General features: G+C 46.6%; 1 protein-coding gene across 2 annotated transcripts in view; it reads left to right on the forward strand.

Annotated features, from left to right (window-relative positions):
* The window catches only part of macf1a (microtubule actin crosslinking factor 1a), a 180,027-nt gene that overhangs the window by 106,578 nt on the left and 55,405 nt on the right, over positions 1-18,044 (forward strand). For both annotated transcript variants that reach the window (XM_084032230.1, XM_084032229.1), the window contains 22 exons: positions 613-6,651; positions 6,756-6,911; positions 7,101-7,316; positions 7,438-7,611; positions 7,854-8,141; positions 9,027-9,176; positions 9,381-9,614; positions 9,704-9,859; positions 10,001-10,174; positions 10,340-10,507; positions 10,868-11,059; positions 11,148-11,321; positions 11,447-11,570; positions 11,661-11,860; positions 11,955-12,272; positions 12,366-12,532; positions 13,982-14,138; positions 14,240-14,351; positions 14,828-14,890; positions 15,196-15,434; positions 16,376-16,505; positions 17,644-17,843. In XM_084032230.1, the coding sequence (XP_083888356.1) occupies positions 613-6,651; positions 6,756-6,911; positions 7,101-7,316; positions 7,438-7,611; positions 7,854-8,141; positions 9,027-9,176; positions 9,381-9,614; positions 9,704-9,859; positions 10,001-10,174; positions 10,340-10,507; positions 10,868-11,059; positions 11,148-11,321; positions 11,447-11,570; positions 11,661-11,860; positions 11,955-12,272; positions 12,366-12,532; positions 13,982-14,138; positions 14,240-14,351; positions 14,828-14,890; positions 15,196-15,434; positions 16,376-16,505; positions 17,644-17,843 (9,831 nt within the window). The remainder of the gene's footprint in view (positions 1-612; positions 6,652-6,755; positions 6,912-7,100; positions 7,317-7,437; positions 7,612-7,853; positions 8,142-9,026; positions 9,177-9,380; positions 9,615-9,703; positions 9,860-10,000; positions 10,175-10,339; positions 10,508-10,867; positions 11,060-11,147; positions 11,322-11,446; positions 11,571-11,660; positions 11,861-11,954; positions 12,273-12,365; positions 12,533-13,981; positions 14,139-14,239; positions 14,352-14,827; positions 14,891-15,195; positions 15,435-16,375; positions 16,506-17,643; positions 17,844-18,044) is intronic.

Here is an 18,044-nt window from a genome sequence, read left to right on the forward strand (position 1 = left end):
TCAGTTGATTTTTCGGAGCCTATTCCAGTGGAGAGTAAAGTGAGCAGGAGGATGTAGTGTCAGTGCAGTGATAGGACTCACAATGAAGAGTGGCATGCAGAATGCTAACAACCAGCTTCTCACCTGTCGCGCCTCGCTCTGCCGAGTCATAAGCTGGCCCGTTAGTGTGTGTGGACGAGCCCGTACGGTAAGTAGCGCTCGCTTTCTCTCTCTTACCTTTGCCTCTACGTTTTTTTTTTCTCTACTAGATATTTTATCTTCCTCTACTTCTGAATCCTTCTGTGTTCTTTTGTGTCTTTGATTTCCTTTACTTATCCATTATCTAGAGCTTTTTCTTACTAGTTGCTTTGTTGCATGCTTAGTGCTTGTTTAAGAATACCAGTCGTAGGTAAGTATTAAAGCACTTTTTTAATATAAAATAAGTATAGCATTATCCATTATTTTTTGTGGCATTTGGTTGTGGGTTTTTCTTCTTTCTATCTATAGTATAATATCATCTGATAATATAGTACCGTAACAGGATTAATTTACTGTCTCAAAGAGCCATACCTCATTGGTCTTTAATGTTACCAGAATGAATGTCAACTGGATTTTTTTCTTCTTTCTTTGTAGAACCAAATTGTTATTGCTGGAGTAATTGACCTGGGAACAGTGGAAACATTCCCAGTGTTCCAAGCAGCCCAACGTGGTCTAATTGACCAGGACACCTGCCATGTACTACTGGAGGCCCAGCTTGTTATGGGTGGGCTCCTCCAGCCTGACTCTCCTCTCGGTCTTTCCCTGGAACAAGGTCTGTCTCAAGGCCTGATTGACAACCATACCAGACAGTCCCTTTCTGAGCTAGAGACCGCCTTGCTTGTGGTGGAAAATACTACATCTGCACATGACCAACAACAAAATGTGTTGCCGGTAGCTAGAGCCATAGAATTTGGGCTCATCGGAGAGAAGATGGGCCTTCGCATTTTAGAACTCCAGATGAACACTGGAGGCCTGAGAAACATGATGGGAAAGATTTTGAGTTTGGAGCAAGCAGAAGACATGAGACTTCTGACTCCGAGAACTGTCAAAAGCCTTCAGTCAAGGCAACAACACAGAGAGCTTATCGATCCAAACACAGCTGAAAGACTAAACCTATATGAGCTACAACAGCGCTGTGTGCTCGACGATGAGTCCAGTCTCCTTCTCCTCCCTGTCAAACAGCAACCTGGAGGAAGTGTCTGCCTCCGTTCTGGAAGAAAAGTTGGCATATTCCGAGCAGTTCAGGAAGGTCTGATTGATCGGGCAGTTACTGTACGACTTCTTGAAGCTCAGCTCTTTGCCGGTGGTATTGCTGACCCACGGTCTGGCAGCCACCGGTTGACAGTTGAGGAGGCTATTCGTCATGGGCTTATGGACCAGGATCTAGCCTGTGCCGTTTTAGCACGTCAGCTGCAAAATGGTGGAATTCTAGACCCTTTCAGTGGAGAACGTCTGGATTTGGAAGAGAGTATACGCAGGGATCTTCTCTCTCCTCGTTTGGCTCTGTTGGTCCTTGAGTCTCTTTGGACATTCATGGGAATACTCTGGCCTAAATCTGGAGAACTTCTGCCCATTGTGGAGGCTCTTCAAGAAGGAGTGATCTCAGGAGAGCTGTCGAGGAACATCCTAAAGCAGAGACATGCCATCGGGGCTCTGTACAACCCAGAAACACTCCAGGTGCTTCCCCTAAACCAGGCTGCCGTAGAGGCCTTTGATCCCAGTGTTGTCCGTTTACTCAAAGACTGCCATATCCCAGATGTTCTTTCCAGCATGAACCAGTCAGATACCCCATCTCGAAACCGTTTGAGCTGTGGTTCCACCAGCTCCTCTCCATCACCCTCATCATCTCCCACAGGCCTGGTCTGGGATGTTACACCAACACATGGAATGGACCCTCAAGAGCAAGCAAAACACAAGCTGCTGTATCACCTCATGACTCACAGCTATGCCGATGCTCATTCTGGAAAACGATTGGTGTTGCTAGATCCTGAGTTGGTGGAGTTGGTCAAAGCTACTGAACTGGTTGCTGGAGACTCTGTATATGGATGTCAAATTGAGCCACAAAGCAGTTTGACCACAGATGAGCAGGGAAAGCTGTCCAGTTTGTCAGATGTAGGGTTGAGCGACAAACAAACTGAGGTTGAAGAAGGTACTTCTGATGTAGTCACACCAAGTAGAGAAGTTGAGATGACTTGTACAGATAGTCTTAAAGAGAGGTCTACTGGAGACATTAACAGAAAAGTGCTGCACAAACCATCAGTAACTGTAGAGACTGATTTAGTCTTTGGAGCAAAACATGAAAGTGGTGTGGCTCAAGATGCCAAACTAAAACCTCAAAAGGTAGAAATATCTGATCATGGAAGTTTGATGACTTCAGCTAAAAGTCTTGAGGGCCCAAATGACCTGGTAGCAACTAAATCCAAACCCAGTGGTGATAGTCGTGGTCAGGAGACTAGAAGTACAACCACAACAGCAGATACAGCTGCGGCACCACTGAAAATGTTAGAAGAATCCATCCCACTGGAGAAAAAAATAAATGAAGATAAACCAAAACAATCTGATGATAGGAAAGATATAAAGCACCCACATACTGAATTAGAAAGTATCAAACAAAAGACTGATTTAAAGTATGATAAACCTCAGATTGATCCCCTCAGATTAGCAATGGAGAAGGAAGGGGAGGATGCTGAATTGGCAAAGTTATCCCTTGAGCTCAAACAAGGAGGTCTGATGTCAGTGGAAGGGGAAAGACTGCTCCCAGATGAGGCAGTAGCCCAAGGTCTCCTCCCTGGCCACACAGCAGTTAAATTAATGGCTCAGTCAGGCCTGTTTGGAGGTTTCCTAGATGCCAGCAGCAGTGAGTCACTAAGCTTGGAGGATGTTTTGCAGGAGGGTTTACTAGATGAAGATCTGATGTGGAGTGTCCTGAAGTCGGATAAAACCCTTGCAGGGATTGTGAATGTAGAGAAAGGTCAGATCTGCGGTGTAAGGGAGGCAGCCCAGGCAGGGCTGATTGACCCCAACACCGCTGCTCGACTTCTAGAAGCCCAGGTGGCATCTGGGGGGGTTGTTGACCTACGTAGGGATAAGAAAGTGTCTGTCACTCTTGCAGCAAACCTGGGTCTGATTGAGGAGGATCAAAGAGAAGAACTGGTGTTACTAGAGAAGGCATGCAAAGGAAAGGAAACTAATGCAGCAACAGCCCTCACTAAAGCCAGTTTACAGCTACAGATGGAAGGTGTTATTGACCCAGAGTGCAGGTCTCCAGTTCCTCTGGAGCAAGCAATTCAGAAAGGGTTAATTGGATCTGATGAGGCTTATCAAGTATTGGCAAGGCAGGTGGCTGAGGGTGGTATAATACATCACGCTTCAGGGATAAGGCTGTCAGTTCCTGATGCTGTAGATAGAGGACTAGTGGATCGGTCCATTGCTCTTGGACTGGAAGAACTAGAGTCGGTCTACAATGGAAAAGTAAGCCCTTCATCTCATCCAGAAGCTGTCATTTTTCAGGCATCGACAGGAGCCATTTCAGACCCTGACTCTGGATGTAAACTGACATTGTCAGAGGCGGTATCAAGGGGTCTTCTGGATGAGAATATTGCCTGTGACGCTTTGGCTTCTTCCGCTATAACACAAGGAGCACTAGACCCTGAAACCGCACGCATTGTGCCTTATTCAGAGCTGGTAAATCGGGGTAAGATAGATATTGAAACAGGCAAACGCTTCTTGGAGGTCAAACCATTCAGAGGCATTAAGGATGAGCAAACCAGAGATAACATGACTCTTCCTGAGGCTGTTGCATCAAAACAAGTTGACTCAGTTCCAGCATTGAGGCTGCTTCAAAGCCAGGCAGACAGTGGAGGGATAATTGATATCAGTACTGGAGAAAGGCTTCCCCTATCTGAAGCCTGCAACAGAGGTCTAGTTGAAGACCATATGGTCAGTGTAATAGCCACCAATCAGTTTTTGAAAGGGGGATTAGTTGATCCTGCTACTGGACAGCGAGTCCACAGTCTTGAAGACGCCGTTGCAAAAGAACTGATCTCCAGGGATGTAGCTTCAGAGATTCAGGAGAAATTGGCTTCTGTGGAGATGGAGTGTGATGAAGGTACCGCTACACCTGTTGCCTCATCAAATGGTACATTCACCCCTTCTGTTATATTATCAGTGTCAAGCCCAGACAGTCCAGCAAACTGGTCAGACGTAAACACTGAGGGTCTTTCAAGATCTGCACTTTCAAAAAGGGGGTTGGATATTCCACAGGAGGATGGAAAGACATTGACAGCTGTAGTATCAGATCAGTCACTGTTTTATGATCCTACAACAGAAGAGGACAACGCTCAAGTGTCAGAGGAAGAAAAGGCTTTAATTGAGCGAGACCAATCCATAGACCTCTTGTCTAAGTTTGCTACTAATGTTGAGAAAAGAATTCAGGAAGCCATAGAAGAAATCAAACCTCAGACAAACTTCCATGAATCAGAGCCTCTTCCTAAGCATAAGCATGATGAGAGACCTCAAATAGGAGAGGGTGAGATTGATGGTAAACAAAAGGGGATGGTTTTCAAAGATACTGTTGGAGAATCCATTCAGGTTCTTCAGGATATTGACAAAGATTCACAGGGAGAGGTCACAAAGGGAGCTGCTGTTCTAAAGTCAGATGGGAAACCTGCAAAGGTTGGGGAAAAGGAAAGTAGACTCAGCGATGAGAGCGCATCACTGCGTCATCATCTGTCTGATGATGGAAAGCAGACAGCACAGATTAGAGATGATAGAGAAAGGAAAGATAAAGGGTCAAAACAGAGTCAGGAGGATGATAGAAAGAGTGACGTGGTAGCACACAGAGATGATGTCGTAGATAAGAAGGATAATAGAGTGGAGAAGGATAAACCTTTAGAGATTGAGATCAAATCAAGCACTGATGCTGGGCAACCGGACCAGCTGTTGACTTCTCCATCCAAAGAGACGGAGAGCAAAAGCAAGAAGAAGAGGAAGAATAAAAGGAATGGAAAGCATAAAGAAGCAGAGACAGAAAAACAATCTTCAGAGCTAAAACATCCATCTCAAATCCATCAAACTGATGCAAATATTATGGGGCAGCCTGAGGCCATTGATGTAGTCACAGATGAGCTTGGGTCACAAATCAATTATGAGAAACAGCAGGTCCAAGGTCAGGCAGCTTCCATAGAGCCACCCAATGGAGAACGTGATGGAAAGAGTGAAGGGAAAATTGAGGGTGAAACTGATTTGATACAACAAGGACAGGAAGAAGTTTCAGCTACTCTAGGATTAACAGGACATACTGTTGAGGCAGAGAAAGATGAAATAAAAATGGCGTTATCAAAGGATATAGAAAAGGATAAGATGGACGAGATGAAAATGGAGGCAGAGAAAGTTGAAGTTAAGGTATCTGTCTCTCAGCAACCAGAACATCCAGACAGAAATCAGGGGATAACGAAAAGGAAAGAGCAAGAATTCCCTCAGAAGTCTCCTCTACCTGACGACGAGAAAGCAGCGTTGATACTGAAAGCCAAAGAGAGCATTCTTAAAAAGGTGTTTGAAAAAGGCGTGAGTGAGAAGCAGGCAGCTGAGGAGCTGCAGGCACTGCGCATTGAGGTGGTGAAGAAGGAGAGTCAAGGCACGATGATAAAATCACAATCTCTGCCAGCTGAGGCTGATGGGGTGGAGGGTCATGAAGATGTCAAGAGACTCAATGGTTCACCAAGAGAGAGTGAGGAAGACATGAGGGTCAAAGAAGACAAGGCTGAGAAGAAACTTTCAGTTAAGGAGGACGTGGAGACTCAACAATTGGAAGCAAATGAGAGAGAGAAGAACAGAAGCTCTGGAAAGGAAGACGTTGGAACTGCTCCATCAGTCCAGCCCAAAGAAGCTGAGCAAAGTAAACGAAGAAAGAAGAACAAGAAGGCCAAGACTTCAAAAGTGGCCGACAGAATTGAGCCTGATACTGAGAAGTTGAGTGAGGAACAAGTGGTTTGTGTTAAAACAAAAAATGCCACAGAATCTGAAATGGCAAAACCAGATTCAGAGAAGTCAACATCCACTGAGGAGCAGAAGACTGACAGACGTACAGACAGTCAGTCAGCCAGTGATCTTATCAGTCCTTCAGTTGGCGATAAGGTAAAAGAAGAGGAGACCTCTGTAATACATATCAAAGGGGGTGAGACCAGCCGTCAACTAGAAGAACCAGACTCTCACATCGAGGAACACATCCAGTTGAGAGGAGTTACGTCCGTTGGGACAGAATCCCATCCAGAAACCAGAAATGCTGCCGAAAGCATTGACGTTTCTCACAAGGCCGTCGCAGGCAAACCAGACATCCAACCCAAAGCTCAATCTACGGCTGCCGGCACACAACCAGATAAAACAGCAGGGAAAGGTAGAAAGAAGAAAAGGGTGCAGCCACCTAAAGTTGATAGTGCCAATGTCCCTGAATCAAAACCTTTAAAAGACCAACAGCAACATCTGGAGTCTCCAGAATCAGCACCTTTGCTCTCAGAAGACCCTTCAACGGAGTATGAATCTCCTGATACAGCCTCTGAGAGTTGGGGGGAGGGAGACGATGATGTCCGAAAGAGTCGAGGATCCAAAGTGGGGACAACATCCGCAACTGGCAAGGTAAGAAGTAGCAGATTTTTTGTGAAAGGACATAGATTTCCTAAGAAGAAACACACATTTACACAAGTCTTCTTATGTTTTGTGTATTTTTCTGTTCCCTGCAGTCATCATTGATACGTCAGGAGTGTTTGGAGCACGACCAGCAACTTGTAGCCCTGCTGTCCATGGTCAGACATGTCGAGGTCCGACTCAAACAGCAGCAGCAGCAATCGGTTGGCCGCAGCCTCATCGCCTTGGACGACACCATCAGGCAGACTCAGGTGGACGAACATACATATTTACCTTATATGGATTTGGGGATTTAAACATCACTGTTCCTTTGACGATACTTGCAGTTGTGCATTTGGTTCCCAGTATGAGACCAGAAAAAAAAGCTGATTAGTGGATTAGTGTGTTACCAAAGCGCATCAAGGAAACGTTTGTTTTCTTTTCCCTAATCTGTCTCTCAGACTCTGGACCTTGAATTGTGTGACTTGGAACCTGCGATCGCCAAGGAAGTGGAGGCTGCTGAGGAGCTGTTGAAGACCCAACCTAAAGACGTTCCCCCGCAGCTCCTATTGGCCCTAGAGAAGGATGGGCGGAGCTTGGCTCGAGGGTATGAGGCTGCCAGAGCACTTTCTGAGGGCATTCTGCAGAGTCTACGAGACCATAGAGACTCGTATAAGGTAAACGACGTGACACAACCTTTATCCTCGTTAGAAGAATTGGCAGATATTTCTTTTTAGATCAATTCCTCATTTCCTCCGTGTAGAACTTTGGATGTAATCACTTTGACATTTCCCTCAGGAGGCTGTTACCGCTGAGCAGAAGTCACTGGGAGGACAAGTGGAGAGTCTGCTCTGTTGGCTGCGGGAGACGGAGGCTCAGATGAATGGAGGAATGGCAGGGATGGAAAAAATGGAGAAGGCAGAGAAAGATGACAGTCATGATCAGCTCACACAGCAGCTGAATCTTTGCAAGGCAAGTTTAGGGGCTGTATCCTCATAGCACCCTATTCTGACTTCAAGCCTCTTTATTCAATTGTTCTCAAAGTCCTTTTCTTCTCAGCAGTTGTTATGCGCTCTCTACTTATTGGAACCAATTGAAAAAGATGCTTGTGCTCAGAAAGGGGCGCTATGTGGACACAGGTCCTCAGAGACTGTAGCACCCTGAGATCTATGGAGGAGAAACTGATTTCCCCTTTTCTTTCTCTTTCCTTAAAGGAGCTCCAGTCCTCTCTGATGGCTCGCTCCGGTGAGGTCAACAGTACGGCCTTTGACATCCAGGTGTTCATCTCGGAGCGGGCCCAGGACCTGGCTCCCGAGCAGAGCCGGCAGCTTCTGGGTCAGCTCCAGCAGCTCCAGAGGGCCTTCCACCTGGCGTCCGGCCAAGCCCAGGCCTGGGCCGACGCCCTCTCCGCCCAGAGAGGGAGGGAGGAGGAGTGGCAGCGAAGGGAGAGGGTGAAAGAAGAGGAGAAGGAGAGGGAGAGGCAGAGTGCGAGGGAGAGCGAGGTTTGGAAACAGATGATTGCGTCGGATTGGTTTGAAACGCTGAGCTTATTTCACACTCATGCTTATTAAAAGCCGTTCGCCTTCATGTAATATTCTCACAGCTTTCTTTGCAATGCTGTAACTTAACGCTTTCTTACACAAGATCATATTCTGTCCTGTAAAGCACTCACATTCTATACAATCATATGATTTCAGACTAGAAACTAGCTAACCTCCACCTCAGTTGTACATCACATCAAACCCATTCTCATCGTCCCATAGCTTGGTAGCAACCCGGTGCTGCTCCTGTTGCAAAATCTTTGCCCTTCGACACGAGTCCACCACACAGGCTCTTAACGCCGGCGTGTTTGCTACTCTGCATGTCCCTATAACGTGTTTTATTAACCTGTTTGCCTTGCTGTTCCAGATGCCACTGAAGGAAATCGCTTGTGTCACACGGCGGTAATAACGGCTTGAGATTTGATAGCAGAAAAGCCTCGCCGGCTAAAGCGCTTAACTGTTTTTTTCCTCTTGTCTCACCTGAACACAGAGGAGAGAGAGGAAAAACAGCAGGAGAACAACTGTTTGTTTGATTTCTCTCTGTGTTGTTTGTTGTTGCTTGACCAACATGTTGATGAGGAGATGCTGTGTGTGTGTGTCTGCCTCTGTGTGTGTGTATAAGTGTGAACTCTGGACACAATCTGCTCAAAGCTTGCTCAAAGTGTGCACTACACAACAGTTTAATTAAAGGGCATTTATTGTAAAAACTGGTGGTTAGATGAAAACCTATTCCTGGTACACGATCCGGTTGAATTGTTCATGATAGACTCATGTTAACATCCGTTTTCCTCACGTTCACATTCTTGTTTTCTGGGTCTTCTTCTCTCCTCGCTCGTTTTCCCTCAGTTGGTTCAGCGGCAGAAAGCCGAATGCTCTCAGAAACTGGAAGGCCTCACCCTGTGGTTGGCTGGAGCCGCCAGCTTACTGGCCAGTCACAAAGGTGGAGCGCAGTCAGGTGACGTGAACGTCTTGCAAGAGAAGCAGAGAAGACTAAAGGTATGAAACATTCATCTTCAAATGTAGAATCTAAACATGAGCCAAATATTAAAAATGTCCAAATGAATCTGTTTTGTATGGTTTAAAGTATATTCAGTTTACTAATGACATTTAAACTCAAGCAAATCTAGAGTTTGGATACTTGCATGTGTGTGTTTTTGTTTGTTTTCTTTGTAACCGTATCAGTTTTGCTTCGCTCTCCAGGAAGCACAGAAGGACCTCCAGACCAAAGAGGAGGGCATCGCCGAGGCCATCCGCTCTGTGGAGGAGCTCCTGGCAGACCGACGAGAAAGTCTGAGCCCGGAGGAGAGGGAGAACCTCCAGAGGGCGCTAACGACGATGAAGGAGCAGTACAAGGCCCTTAAAGATTCAGCAAACACGTCACTCTCGGAGCTGGACACAGCCATCAACACCACCGTACAGCAGAACACACAAAGGGTCAGTAGATGGAGAGAACGTGTTTATTATTGTTGACTTGTAGGTTGTTTTTATATTCATCCTCCCTTTTTTTCTCTCTTTGCCTCCAGGCGAAGGCTGTGGAGGACCTCCAGGAGACTCGAGGCCAGATCGACTCTCTGCTGAACGAGTTGTCCTCTCTGAGCCAACCCGCCGGGAGAGACTTTGCTGATTCACCGTTCTCACCACCAGAGGGCGCTGTGATGTCACACACAGAGATGCTGCAGGTGAAAATCTCCACTCTATGTCCAACTGGTCTCAACACAAAAGCACAATTGGGACTTTGATGCGATACCCTTTCTAAATATCTTCAGATGCTCAGAATAGATGTATCATTGCCCTCTTCTGACCTTTGACCTCTCTCCCAGGCGGAGCTTCAGCAGCTCCAGTCTCAACAGGCACAGCTTCTCCAGATCACACAGTCAACTCGCTCCCTTCTGGACCAACCGGACTCCACGGTTCCTCCCGAGGAGAAGCAGCGTCTCCGGGCGGCCCTGGATCAGCTGCAGGCCCAGCACCAGGACAAGCTGCAGAGCTGCCAGGTACTCAAAATACATACAGATGTGTGTGTTACGACTACAGCAAGGCCTCCTGACCCGCCTTATCTGCCGTAATATGTGGACTTTTTTTGCAACTTAATGGGGTGACACTCTTTTGTCTTTTGTGGTATTTTCTTTGAATAAACTGCATGCTGCTGTTCCTTCTAGGACCGTCTGAGGAAGTCTGAGGCTCTGAAGGATGAGCTGACAAAGTTCCTCCAAGAACATGGAAGCCTCGGTGCCTGGCTGGAACAAAATGAACAGGAGCTCCGATCCCTCGGGGAAGGAGAAACCGACGCACAAGGACTGAAGGGCCGGCTGGAGGAGCACAGAAAGGTACACGTTATTACCAGAGTGGAAATGTCGCTATGCATTGTTTCGCTTTGCCCCCCCCCCTCCCCCGGTACAGTCCACACTCCGACATGCCCTGATTTACACGATCACACGTTCTCATCTGGGAGCTGCTGAAAACCTGGTTCTGGTTAATTGCCTTTTTTAAAAGCCCCTTGACACACATTTACAGTGTTTTATATCCTTTCCCAGCCATTCTGGAAATTTGAAGGAGCGACCTGCTGGTTATGATCATGCCTTCCATTAACACTCATGTCTTCTTCAAAATGAGATTTTTCCAATGGCCATACTTCACATATCTGCAGGAATTTATCCCCGACTGACCTGTAACTTCTGTATTTCCAGCTCGCCGAGGATATCATTTGCCACAAGGCGGACCTGCGCTTTGTTTCCATCTCTGGCCAGAAGGTTCTGGACTCCGTTCAAGGAGCTCTGGAGCAAGTTGCTGGTTCAGACCCAGCTCTGGAGAGCACCAAGCAGCTGGTCACCGACAGGCTGCAGGACACTAACCACAGATACACGACTCTACACACCAAGGTGAAGCACATTGGGAAACCTTATTAATTGCACTCTAATAGTGCTTGAAGTTGTTCCTATAAATACAATTCTTTGTTGGCGTGTGCAGTCAACAGAGTTGGGAGGCCGTTTGTCGGGCCTGTTGGAGCGGTACCAGCAGTACCAGGATGAGGTGGTCTCCGTCCACTCTTGGCTGAGCACTCAGGAACAGAACCAAAGCATAGCCAAGCCCAGTGGAGAGACCGACCCCCAGAACCTGCAGAACACACTACGACAAGTACAGGTGCGTACTGACCAAACATTTAAATGATCTGGAACACTGAAATGGAAAGTATGTGGTTACCTTGTCTTGGTTCTCAAAGTTCTTCTCTAGAAATGATTTAACTCTCGAGTGTGTCGTGTGCTCAGCTGCTGCAGGACGAGCTGGCTGAGCGTTCGGTGCAGCTGGAGAAGGTGAAGAGAGCAGCGAGAGAGCTGGTCAGCACAGATGAGTCTCCGTCCCTCAAAGCCATCGACATCCTCTGTGCTGCAGGTAATACAACTCACCTGATCTGACCCCTCTTAGTCTTATCTATCTATCTATCTATGCTGTGTTTTTATTTTGCCCCCTCCTCCTCGTCAGACGGTTTAGAGAAAAGGTTCGGCTCCCTCTCTGCATCTGTGTCAGAACGGGCCGAGCAGCTGCAGACAGCTGTGGCCCAGTCAGTCAGCGTCCAGGAGGGCCTGAAGGGTCTGCTGAGCTGGCTCGACAAGCTAGTTCTGAATCCTGGACCAGTGGATCCCACCACACAGGCTGTACAAGACGCCATGACACAGAACCAGGTAGGAGTAAACCCACAGGAGCTTTCCTCATGAATGCACATCTCCAATCTCGTCTAAATGTTTTTAAACCCGACCTTTCGTCCTCTTTCCCCAGAAACTCCGCCAGGAGCTGCTGTCCAGACAACGCAGCGTTGAAGCAACGCGGGACTCTGTTTCCAAACTCCTTCAGAGCTCCGATGCCTCCACGGCCTCCGGCCTCCAGGGGTCTTTAGATGAACTGACTCAGCGCTACGCTGCAGCACAGGCTAGCCAGGCCGAGAGGGAGGCGGAGCTCAAGGGGCTCCTGCCCAGGCTGGAGAGCTACGAGCGGCTTGGGACCGACCTCCGGGTCTTCACCCAGAGCCGCCTGAAGGCTCTGAGCCCGGCGGGCCAGCCGGACCGCAGCGTGGATGACTACAGGCAGACCATCGAGGTCAGCAGATATCTCAAAATGTTATAAATAGGTCATTGATGATGGTGATTTTTATGATTTCAGCGGATTATTTATACTGTCGTGTTTTCTCAGGAGGTCAGGTCTGAGCTGGAGCAGGAAGCCGGCCAGCTGAAATCCTTCTGCAACCTCAGCACCGAGCTCAGCCAATCAAAAGCTTTCAACAACACTCAAAGCATCGTGGATAATGTCAAAGGAGTGTCCGATGAGTTCACCCAACTAGAAGCCAATGTCAGCCACAGGTAAGTTAACTGAACGTGCCTTTTAAAATGTATGCAGCCATAAACGTGAAGTCCTAACAATCCGCCTTAGTCCTGGTTAATATTTACACACAGATGCAGATCAATGTTGTGATCGTCGACATGATTGCTTTGCTTGGTATTTAGGTTATAAAATGGGAATCTTAAAAACAGCCTAAATCATTGTAATCCCTTTCGATATAAATATATCTGCAGTGCACCACACATGACAGAAGGGGGCATCAAACACAAAGCAGCTGGGACTCCATCGATCATTCAGCTCTCATTGATGAGCTGAAATGTCACAAGGAACAACTAACCAGCTAATCTTAAGAGACAGGAGGAGTCGAACCCAATCATTAGGATCAGATGTGATCGGCCCGCTTGTCCTCCTGGCCCTGCAGAACAGACTACGCCGCTGGCATTTCCCAAATTTGTTTTCTAAATCTGTAGCCTTCACGGAGCACCAGTTGCTATGCCGACCCTGTCTGACGTCGTATCAGTGAGCAGCCACACTTGAAGCCTGTCAGAGGGGGGGCTGGGAATTTATAAATACCATCCGTGTGATGCAGCATTATTGGATTATACTTGAGTTTGTGAGCCAGTAATATAAAAAACAAGCAGGCTGATCCGATATCAAGAGATAAGGAATGTGATCTAAAACACGCTTGTTATCTTGGTGACCTTGTTGCACTCGGAGAACATACTGTACATGATGTCTGGGATTATTAACTGGGTTGACTGATGCTTCACAGCAGTTGGTTACTGTACGGTGTGTTTGTGTGAGCCGACGAGCTGCCCGGCCTGCTAATATAAGCAGGGTGGACACGGCTCATTGTCCGTCCTATAAACGGCCCTCTCCGATGTCTCCCAGCCTCGCATCCCGAGGGGGAGAAAATAGCAGCGTGATAATGATACTGCTCCACGCCAGGCGGCCGACTCCTCCGAGCTGTTTGTCTGCGGCCGTCAGCACTTTCCCAGCCATGCGACGCACAGAGAGGGAGGTCACGGCTGCGTCGATGTTGATTCTCAAAAAATAAAAAAGTATTGAAATATTGTAGATAGTGAGAAACTGCATGATTTGCAGTTGAAAAAAGGCAAGCAATTGCGATGTTATCGCAATAATCTAATATAATATTTAAAATCACAGTAAGATCGTATTATCATGGGAGCCTCTGGTGATTCACACCCCTCTAACAATAGTGCTTTTTGTATTATTCTTCTAATCAATAAAATGTACAAATAGCTGAAAAGAGATTATCAGGTTGGTTTAATTTGAGTTGAAAACATAAAAATGGGATTTAAGTTGAATTCCTTACATCTTTATCTCCCCCTTTCCTTATCTTTGTCTCCCTTCATGTAACTCCTCCTCATCATTTCTTTCTCACCGCATCCTTCCTTCTCTTGTTCTTCCTCACACCATCCTCTTCCTCCTCGGGTTCCCTCTCACAGGTTCGCTGCCATCCAGGCCTGTGAGCAGCAGCTGCTCCAGTTCCGCGGCCTCTCCGGCTCCCTCCTCAGGTGGCTTCAGACGGCTCAGGACCAGCTGCCGTCCAAAGAGGCCAACCTCAACACAGACGGCCTGCAGAGGAGAGTCCAGCAGCTCAAGGTGTGTGTCCGACGATTATACCAAAATTACAAACATTTAGGGAACCAGCAGTAATTATAATCATGTGCTCGGTGACTCAGCAAAATGCATTTTTCCTCCAGGACTTGTTGAATGACTGGGAGTCGCAGGAATCGAGAGTCCAGGAGCTGAGCAAGACGGGCTCCGAGTTGGAGTCCCTCATCATCAACATCACCGCTCCTCAGACCAAAAGTGGTACGAGCCAGAACAGATGTGCATCTCTCCCTCAGCTTAAACCACTAGGATTCATGGGGGGGTTTTGTGCATTTTTGTTAATTAGAAGTACATTTTTGAGGCAGCAGAAAACAGTTTTTGGTTTTCAAACATTGCATAGCGTGAACATGTAGCTGCTACACAAAATGTAACTAATGTTGCTTTTTGATCCATTTGCTCCACGTCGTCCTCACTGCTGTTATGTGTTTCCACGGCTTTCATGTAACGTCTCCAGTTTGTTCTCTATGACTATTGTCCCCCTCCCCTGGCACCGTAATATTATTATTATTTTATTTATTTTTTTACTTACAGTGGCCCTTAGAGGCCGTTGCAGCCGTTGAGAGTTTGTGTCAGAACTTAAATTGTGTCCACATTGTCTAACTCGTGGGTAAACCCCTGGTCCTGTTTCATGTGTGTTGTAGAGCCACTGTCTCAGTCCGGTCCTGTCTTTCTCCCAGGTGCTCCTCAAATCAATGGCTCATCAGGTCCCAGCAGTGTCAATGGCATTCACACCTGTAAAGGTGAGCTCTCTCTTACGTAAACGTATTGGGTTATGCTCCAGTTCTATTGATCATGGTTCATGGTTTCTGGTCACGTGACTGTTTCCAGTGTCCTACACTGTCCTGTCTCTGTCGGCTCTGTGTCCATGCAAAACATCTGTCAGTGGCAGATTTGTTCAATTAAAGAAACATGTTAGAATCATATCAAATTGCAACATCTGGATCTACAGGGCTCCCTTCACACCTGTATTCCGTATGAGCCTGCTGTACTAGTTTATAGATCCATCTGCTTTATTTTTTATTTATTTCTCTTGTCGTGCCCTCAGACCTGACGGAGCTCCAGGTTGCCGTGTCTGACGTGAACGGTCGCTATGAGACGCTGGGCGGGGAGCTGAAGGAGCGCCTCGGCCGCCAGGAGGCCTCGCTGGAGCTGAGGCAGAAGGCCAAGCAGGGCACCGATGAGCTCAAGAGCTGGCTGACGGACAGGGAGCACAGCCTGAAACAGGGGCAGACCGCCTCCCCCTCCAAACCTGAGGTGGTACGCGCCCAGGCCCAGGAGAACAAGGTAGAGGACGGGCTCCATCTATTGGGCTTGTTTTATGACCCTGAACCTCCCAACCTGCCCACATGATCACATCTGCTGATATCCAAATGTACTCATCATGTTTTCAGGGTTCAACCCCTGTGATGTGCTGCAGCTCACATTATAATAGCTAGAACAAGCAGGCCCAATCACTGGAAGCGACATATGACTCAAACTGGCCGCATGCTGAAGCTGCAATTAACGCCCCAAAAATGTGATTATAGAGGCCACTTTCTTCACACCATAATTTCACCCTCTTGGACCACTAAAGTCAGCCTGACTAGATTTTCTCCCATTTAAATGTTTTTTTAAAGAAAAAAACCTCCTTCTAAACCGTAGGTCTGATTGCTACCAAATGTTGCGGGGATCATTTTTGGAGTGATCTCATCAAAAGTTACATAAACGCATTGATATCTCATTGTTATGAAGACCAGTGAACTTTAAAAGTCAGCTCAGCTCATCAAGAGACAAAACTCCACAACCGTAGAGCCACGCATCACAAATGTTACGGGATATGTTTAAAGAAGTACCTCAAACATACCCTAGAAGTTTCATTCAAATTGGCCACTAGGGGGCACCACAAATGCAAAGAAATTGCAGTCGCATAACAATAACCATACTATAAATCAAAGCTTCTTTGTCCGATTATTATGAAACTTGCAGGATACGTTTCATGGCATGTTTAAACGTTTTTGTTAAATCGCTCCATAGGGGGCGCCACCAGTTAAAATGGCCATAAATTAATGAGCAATTGTCGAAACATAACCAAACTTGCTGGATATTTGAAACCAACTTCACTTCCTCTTATCAAACTGAAGGGACCTGACTCGGCTTTGTGAAGCCTGAAATCCACTCGTGGCTTTCAGACTTGCGTCTACGTTTTGTTTTGAGCTTCTCACGCTTCCCTTCCTTTTCTTCTGAAGGCCCTGCTCTCCGAGCTGGCTGAGCATTCTGGGAAGGTGGAGGAGCTGAAGAGCACGCTGAGGAGGCTGATTGCTGACAACCCTGATTCTCCTGAGGCTGACAGTTGGAAACAGCAGCTGCAAGAGATCGGTAGGTCAAAACATCCACGAGGACATGTGACAAGATGATGGAACATTTCTGGCTAAAGAGATATTTTTGAGTAGAAATTGATTGTTCTTTTGTTGCATTAAACAACAAACAACATCCTGGATAAACTTATGCTACAGGATGACTATCTTTTTTAAATACTTATTTAGCCCTGGACATATTATGCCTGTGGTGTTTTGGTCAGCAATGAGCAATAAGAAGAACGGAGAGAAGAAACAAGATTAGGTGTTTTACTGCATTAGGTGTTTTTGAAAATCGTTAAAAACAAAGTGGCACAGTGCCTCAGAATTTGTAATCATGTTTCTCAGAGATGGCAAGGAACTGAGATCAATATTATCCAAGGAGAGAGAGAGAGAGAGAGTGGGAAGTGTTCCTGTCAAAGCTATTTGTTCACTCGCATACTTGATATTTTTACCAGAGCCTCCTATGAGGTAACCGAGACCGAAATATTTAAGGTGAAATCCAAGAAGGCGGCCTTTATATTTCATCCATTTCGTAATGCCTTTTCAAAGCCATGTGGACACACACACACACACACACACGCACACACACACACACACACACACACACACACACACTTAGTCACTTAGGGAGAAAGAGACACGTTGGAGGAGGGACAAAGGAAGAAAATGTAATTGTTTTCTCTGCTTTTTTTAACATTGAGTCAGGTTTGGTTTCATCAACGACATTGACTGAATTTCAGATTTCCCACATTTTGCTTTACTGTAAAAGGATTTTAAAGGTGCAATGTGCAACATCTGGCCACATGCTGTAAATAACAAGGTGGCAGCGTTTAACTTTACTATACAATCTAAATGAATAGTCATCTCTAGAAAAAAAAACCTTCAGGCCGGGGCTAGCTGGTTAGCATGCTCATTCCACTAGAAGGTCTGTAACCTCTTCACATTCTGGTGAGGATGTTTTTTAATTTTTAATCTTTTAAAGAAGATTTCTGGCCAAATCTGAAGCATTTCCTCTTTTAATGTAACTTAATAAGAAAAGGAAGGAAACAAAAACAGACGACGTGTAACAATGAACGTGCTTTAAGACAATCTGCTCCCTAATTATGTTTCTGCACATTCATCAGCGTTTTTCCGTCTCCCACTGGTAATTTCTCCAGACTCCCGCTGGCAGACGGCCAATCAGACGGCAGCCCAGAGGCAGACCGAGCTGGAGACGTGTGCCGATAGGCTGGGCAGCTTTGCCTCGGCAGCCAGTCAGCTGGGCCCGTGGCTGAGGGAGAAGGAGCTGATGATGAGCGTGCTGGGACCGCTGAGCATCGACCCCAACATGCTCAACACACAGAAACAACAAGCACAGGTATGAGAGGGAAGGATGCTGCCCAAACAGGAAACGGTGCACAATGTGTTCAACAATACAGAACATCCAGACTGAGGAGAAAGAAAAGCACAGAATACATACATTTATACTCTTTTCTATGTCTCTTATTCTGACATAAAATACATTTCAGTCATGAAAGCAAGCAGATAATGAGGATAAGAACATATTTTAAGGCTTGGC

The sequence above is a fragment of the Eutrigla gurnardus genome (genome assembly GCF_963514095.1).
Source record: "Eutrigla gurnardus genome assembly, chromosome: 17".
Classification (NCBI taxonomy): domain Eukaryota; kingdom Metazoa; phylum Chordata; class Actinopteri; order Perciformes; family Triglidae; genus Eutrigla; species Eutrigla gurnardus.